This window comes from Stenella coeruleoalba (assembly GCF_951394435.1).
Source record: "Stenella coeruleoalba genome assembly, chromosome: 11".
Lineage (NCBI taxonomy): Eukaryota > Metazoa > Chordata > Mammalia > Artiodactyla > Delphinidae > Stenella > Stenella coeruleoalba.
In genome coordinates this window covers 21,246,000-21,253,127 of record NC_137157.1, presented here as the reverse complement: position 1 = coordinate 21,253,127, position 7,128 = coordinate 21,246,000, and the positions used below count along the sequence as shown (strand labels likewise).

Sequence of the window (7,128 nt, the reverse complement as noted above, 5' to 3'; positions counted from 1 at the left end):
TTCAGTTCAGTGGTCCCAGTGGCACTCACACACCACAACTTGAGTGATCCTGCTGTTGATCAGGACCAGATAAATGCCCTCCTAGAGGTTTGTGGCCTGGGTTTTGCATTTAGCCTCCTCAAGTGCAAGTGTTCCTCCAAGGACCACATCCATACTGGTGTCTCACAGAAAAAGTGTTTCACGCCTCCCTCGAGAGGCATAAGAGGCCATAATGTGGTCGCTGAGAGCCTGTCTTAGGGGCCAGACCTCAGAAAAGCAGAGGACTTGTGAATGTTTCACACACTTCGCCCTGGGTGCCTGCTCTGGCTGAGAGCGCATTAAAAGCCCCAGCGACCGAGGGGCAGGTATTGTCCTGGTTACTATGGCATCACCTTGGAAAGGATCGCTCAGGGAAAGCCACAGCTGAGCCGAGTGAGCCAGGAGGGGAATGTGGTCTGAAGCAGCAGGAGGGGCTGGAGATAGGCTGCAGATGCTGTCGCTGGTCTCGGGACACCTCGTGGGCTGGAGCCCACTTTAGCTTCTCCAGCTGCAGCCCAGGGCAGGAGCCGGGCTGTGCTTAGCCTCAGAGTGGCTGCCTGAGACAGCACCACAGGCTGCTGCTGAGCTGGGAGCTGAGAGGGGCCGAATTCCCGGTCACACACCACTTGGCCTCTCCTTTTTTTGGCAGGGGGTATTGTCTCATCTTGAAAGATTTGGGCTGGGTTTCATCTTCTTTTTGATTTTTAGTAGTCACCTGTACGAGAACTGACTTCCAGGTGTTCATCGAGGAAAGCAGAGTGGTCCCCACGCTGGAAATGAGAAAGGATGACAATTTCCGAGACTGACTGTTGACGGCTTGGAGATACCCCCTTTTCAAAATGCCTTTTAAAGCATTTGATACCTTCAAAGAAAAATTTCTGAAACCTGGAAAGGAAGGAGTGAAGAATGCTGTGGGGGATTCGTTGGGGATTTTACAAAGGTAAAGTTTGAATGCAAACTTTAGGTTTCTTTCTGAGTAGCTTCACATTGCTGGTGTTTGAAAGAGTGTGCCTCATGTTTTTAAAGCCACATTTAAAAAAGGAGTGAGTGGGTCAGATTAAAGGGCTTCTGGAGCCCCTTCTTGCTCCAACAGACTATGTGCCTAGAGGAAAGGATGCATCAAAACGATAAGGTTGAATTAGGAAAACATCGAGACAAACATTCTGCTTATACAGTAGGATTAGCACTTATTGGAGATGGTAATATTGCATTATTGTGTGTTTGGCATTGAATTAGAAAAGATTTAGGGAGATAATGTTTCATGTTAATTCAATACTAATAACAAAATCAGGAACCACTTTATATGGTTATGCTCTGAGCTGAAAAAATTTTTAAGAAGTTTTCACTTCATTTTTCACTATAAATGAAAATTAGGTATTTGCAAATTGTGTAGCTTGTAATATAAACTATATAAAGTGGTTCTTGATTGGGTAGTTTTCAAAGAGAAAGATAATTACACAATGGTGTGAAGAAAGTAACTTAAAAAATTAGTATTTAAAGCAGAAAATCTTACATGATTAAGTGGGAAAGTGTTAAGTACTATCATTGAATTGAATGTTTTTGTCCAAACCAAAAAATAAATCTTTTTTTTAAAAAGTAAAATATATTACCATTGGAAGAGAGTTTGCCATAAATGAATGAAATGATGTGATATTTTAATTTGTGATTTTTAAAAGTAGACATAGTAAATGCCTTCCTAGGTCTTACAGATGAATTAATAAGCAGTCCTTATGTGCAAGGTAAAATGACTCCTTTAATCTCTCTGACATAAATAAATGTGAAAATATCCTTGATAGGTTTTTTATGATTATTTCTAATCCTGGTAAGTGAAAAATGCCACCTAGCATCTCCTTTTAACTTTTCTATCTATGTTTTCTGTTAAATTTAAAAACTAGCATTTGAAGGACTATTTCTAGGCACACTGAGATTCATTCCACTTCTTGTATTTTATAACACAAGGCCTCCTGTCAGTATTAAATTTTCCATTGTATCACTCTTGATGAGCTTAGCAGGAGAATTGGGTTGGGCACCTTATTATTTTGGTAATTAAAAACAAAAAACTTTCCATCAGAACTACACTGAATTATCATGTATAGATGAAAACCTACCTCAGTGACAGCAGGATAAACCAGCCAAACATAGGAAATGATTACAATAACCTATTCTTTTAAGAGTGTTTTATCCTTCCATTGAGCACTCCCAGGTAACGTTGTCTGGTGGTGTTCATTTGATTAAAAATGCAAAAGGAAGGCACAGTGGCTTAATTGGCATATTCAAGTGATGACAAAGGAATCTGACAAAGTCAGGAATAAAAACCACGACTTTGGACTAGTCACCATTACAATCACCAAACTCTGTGCCTTAGTTTATAAAATACTCAACCAAAAGTACTTAGGAGTGTTCTTCTCCAACTTTGTCTTTTAAAATTTAATCACTTTTTTCAGTAAGGGACTTATCCTAAATGCTGGTTTTACTGTGTTTGATTGGATGATCGCAAACTTGAAGATCCTTTTGTTTACCAGATTGGTTTACTTAGGGATATAACAAAATTAGTAATTTCCAAGTTGTGTGACCTCAACCCCAAATTAAGTTATATGTCTAGGACTCTGAAGAGTTTCCTCAGAACTGCATCATGGAACAATAAAAAAGCAGCTAGCCCAGTTCTGGAGACAGAGAATACACTAAATGAATGCTAGATACTATCATTGTTGTCATAATTGTAGAATGAATGTTTTTAGAATAAATAAAGCCAAATCGCACCTCTTCTTTCACTGATCCCTAGAGAGACACGATTGGCAAAGGAAGGGGAAAAAAAAGGCATTAATTGGCCGTCCATCTAAGTTGACGGATCCTCAGCTCTAGTGGTCTTTGAGCAACGCTCCAGAATTAGGGCTCCTCCAACAAAAACAGCTCTGCCACGCACTTGGTGTTAACCTCAAGTCTATAAGATAATTATATATAAAGTGCCTTGCCCAGAGCCTGGCTTGTAATGGACATTCCCTCCCCTCATTGATTTTTACATAAAACCAGTTGATGGAATCCAATGTGGAAAAAAAAAAAAAAAAAAAAAGACCTTAAAGAACTGTTTTCTGTTTTGTAAGGGGCAGGAATATTGGGAAGTTAGAAATCCTGACTTTCTAACTTAGCAATCAGTATAAATCATAAATGTCTAATAATGTTTAAGACTGAGATCATCATCTAGATGGCATTTTTAGATGTTTTTTGATCACAGAGTGTTCCTCTTGTTCAGGGGAGTGGCAGATGTACAGGAAAGCATCTGAAGTTTGCACATGGGGCTGATTAGAGCCAGGCATTATTAATCTTTCTAAAGACAGTCATTGATAAGAAGCAGCTGAACAATTCATCAGCTAAAGGTACAATAATATTTTTCAAATGTAGGAAGAAAGATGATGCATTCACTTACCGTCCAGTATTGGAACAGATAGACAGCATTACATTTGGAAATTCATGTCCAAAAACTGATATACAGATTTTTTTCAACTTAGATGATAATATGAGTACCCTCTAATTGCTTATGTGTAATAAATGATAATAATAAACACTTAGTATGTTCCAGGTACCGTGAAATTATTTAATTCTATTAACAATCCTGTGAGGTAGGGCTGATTATAATCACGGTTTTACAGATGAGAAAACTGAGGCACAGAGAGGTTAAGTAAATTGCCCACAGCTTATAAGTGGCAGAGCTGGGTTTCAGACCAGACATTTCTGCCCACCATTCTTAATCATTACACTATGCTGCACTCTAATCAACTGTCCGTTCTTCCCACTTGCTGTCTTGAAATTTAACCACTCACTTAGGCTTAGGGACTTACTTGGGCTGCAAAGTAGCCAGCAACATCTGGATCTTCAGGCAAGCATGCGCTTTTATCCTAATTAGTTATAGTATGGAAGGCTTTCCCCAAGGGAGACTGAGCGAGAGTCTGGTCTCCTTTTAGGTGTTCATATCTCCCCTTTAAAATGATGGTACCAATCCCTGTATTGTGTACATCTTCAGCATTCAGCGGTTGTGTATTGAATGTATGTACCAGCCGTGCACTGTCTGCTCCATAGACAAAGGCTAGTCTGTGAGACCAGGCTCTGAGATCAGGTGATCCTGGATTCCAATTGCCGTGACATCATTTACTTTCTGCCTGCACAACCTCAGGCAGCTTGCTCCCATGGTTGCAGTCAGGGTGATTCTATTAAAACAGATAGCATCTCTCCCCTGCTCACCACTAAGGCCTGCCCCTCACCCAGTTTCCCACCTCACTCAGAGTGAAAGCCAGTGTCCTTTCAATGGCCTTCAAGGTCCTACATGATCTGTAGGACTTTGAGAAATCTGACTTCATCTCTGACCTTCACTGCCTGCCTCACCCCACTCCAGCCACACTCTGTACTCTTACTGGAGCTCCCTGGACCCGTTGCTGTGCCAGCTTTTGGTTTTTCCTTTGAATTAATTTTTATGGGAGTATAGTTGCTTTACAATGTTGTGTTAGTTTATACTATACAGTGAAGTGAATCAGCTGTACGTATATATATATCCCCTCTTTTTTAGATTTCCTTCCCATTTAGGTCACCACATAGCATAGAGTAGAATTCCCTGTGCTTTACAGTAGGTTAGTTATCTATTTTATACATAGCATCAATAATGTGTATATGTCAATCCCAGTTCATGCCACCACCACCCCTTTCCCCTTGGTATCCATACGTTTGTACTCTACGTCTGTGTCTCTATTTCTGCTTTGCAAATAAGATCATCTATACCATTTTTCTAGATTCTACATATGTGTGTTAATATATGATATTTGTTTTTCTCCTTATGACTTACTTCACTCGGTATGACAGTCTCTAGGTCCATCCACGTCTCTACAAATGACCCACTTTTGTTCCTTTTCATGGCTGAGTAATATTCCATTGTATATATGTATCACATCTTCTTTATCCATTCCTCTGTTGATGGACATTTAGCTTGCTTCCATGACCTGGCTATTGTAAATAGTGCTGCAGTGAACATTGGGATGTGTGTGTCTGGATGTGATTTATTGAGGAGAGCTCTTCCTGGAAAAATTGGGAGAGAGGGAGTAAAGCAGGATAGGAAAGGAGAAAATGAAGCAGAGATGTGATCTCAGGTAACGCACAGGGACCAGGTCACAGTGGAAAGCTCTGGGGCATAACTGGCACTGGGTTGTCCCTTTGAGCAAAGGAACCAATCTTTTATGTCTCTGCATCAGTCAGTCATTGACTGTGGGTACCCCAGCAGGGATGGAGGTTTATAATGGAGGCCATGTAGTGGTGGGCAGTTCTCCTAAGAAGTGAGCAGCTGCAAGCGATTAGCAGCTGTAGAAGTGTGCTGGCTTGAGAAAAGGGACCTGGGCTGTGCGCTTATTGCACCATACAGATCCACTTGCTTCTCACATTCAGTTCACTCCATCCAGGTCCAGCTTCTCCAAGACCCTGTGGTCATAATTCCTGAGGAACCTTCAGGAGAAGAGTTGGTGGGATGCACTAGCTCTCTTTGCTCTGGCTGGTCCCTCCTTCCCACCCGTTCTCGAGTCCCCTCACTTCTGTTAACTTGCCTTGTGGGTTGATCCAGTCCTCAATCCCTGAGGGGTCTAATGCCCTGGTTAACATACCCTTACCAGTTATGGTTGCTGTATTTGAGTTACACTGGACAAGGCAATATCAGGAGACGTCTTAGTGCATGCCCTGAATGCCAAACATATGTCTTCTTGCTCCTGTGATGAAGCAACGGTCCTAACTCATCCTGCGGATCAGGACCAATTTCCCTTGCTACAGTGGTGACCCCTGGCCTTCCCTTTTGCTCTTGGTGTGAGGACCCCAACATGACTGGGCAGCAGTCATAGCCATATACTTAATGGGATTTTCATTGTATTCCCAAGTGGAAGAATTCTTCTTCGGGATTAGGACTTCTGGATCCACAGAGCCTAAAGTTGAAGAGATGAGGTAGCCCTCAAGTGGGTTACCAGGAATGATGGTTAGTGGGGCCACCCCTGCTTCTAACCCCTTGTTTCTCAGACCCATGTATTCTACCTATTGGGGGCAGAGTACCATACAATAATTGTTGGTTTATGGAATATACTGCACCCAGAAGGGTAGCACCCTATCCTCACAGAAATTTATCTCTAAGCTGATGCCTCAGCTGCTTCTTTAAAAGGCTTCCTCCGCTCTGGCAAGTAGCCAGCTCCTGGAAGGTGGGAGTTATGTGGTAGAGCCGGTGGATCCCATTGTCACGTACCTCTGAGATACCTCCTTTGCCATAAATTGGCTTCCTCGGGTTCTTGTTCACAGGGGGAATTCACTCATGGTCAGACTGAAAGGAGGAAGTCACTGATAGTCAAATCTACTTCAAAGATGTGCTCTGCTCAATTACTGAACCCCAAGAAGCTCTCAAGTTATTTAAAAAATCATAGCGGCCCTAATCTCTGACCACAATGCACTGATTACTAGAAATTAATGCACAATTATGTTTTTAAAGTCATCAGCCTCCTCTTGGCATCTCTACTTTGTCTAAGCTTCCGAGAGCCACACTAAGAGCTCATTAGAGTCATTTTCTTGGCCTTTGCCAGGATGTTAAATCCTGCGTCATGGGGGAATGCCCCCTGCATTAGTCTCCTAGGGCTGCTGTAACAAAACACCACAAACTTGGTGACTCCAAGTTATTCTCTCACAGTTCTGGAAGCCCAGGCTCAAGCTGTCAGCAGGGCCACGCTCTCTCCGAAGGCTCTGAAGGAGGATTCATCTTTGCCTCTTCCTCGCTTCTGGTGGTTGCTGGTGAATCCTTGGCCTTCCTCGGCTTGTAGACACATCACTCCAGTCTCTGCCTCTGTGGCCTTCTCCCCCTGGGTTTCTCTGTCTATGTGTTCAAAGCTCCCTCTTTTTATAGGGACACCAGTCATTGGATTAGGGTCTGCAGTAATCCAGTGTGGCCTTGTTTTAACTTGATTACATCTTCAAAGAACCCATTTCCAAGTAAGGTCGGGTTCACAGGTATCAGGAGTTAGGACTTGAACTTATCCTTTGAGGGCAACATAATTCAACCTAACCTTCGTATTGACAAACTCTTCCTTATCCAATTTTATTACCCCT

General features: G+C 42.2%; 1 protein-coding gene across 1 annotated transcript in view; it reads left to right on the top strand.

The window, feature by feature from the left end:
• Positions 1-340: 340 nt before the first annotated feature.
• Positions 341-7,128, top strand: part of SLC17A8 (solute carrier family 17 member 8) — a 51,247-nt gene continuing 44,459 nt past the window's right edge. The window contains exon 1 of the mRNA XM_079935995.1: positions 341-958. Coding sequence (XP_079792121.1) covers positions 858-958 — 101 coding nt within the window. The 5' untranslated portion in view covers positions 341-857. The remainder of the gene's footprint in view (positions 959-7,128) is intronic.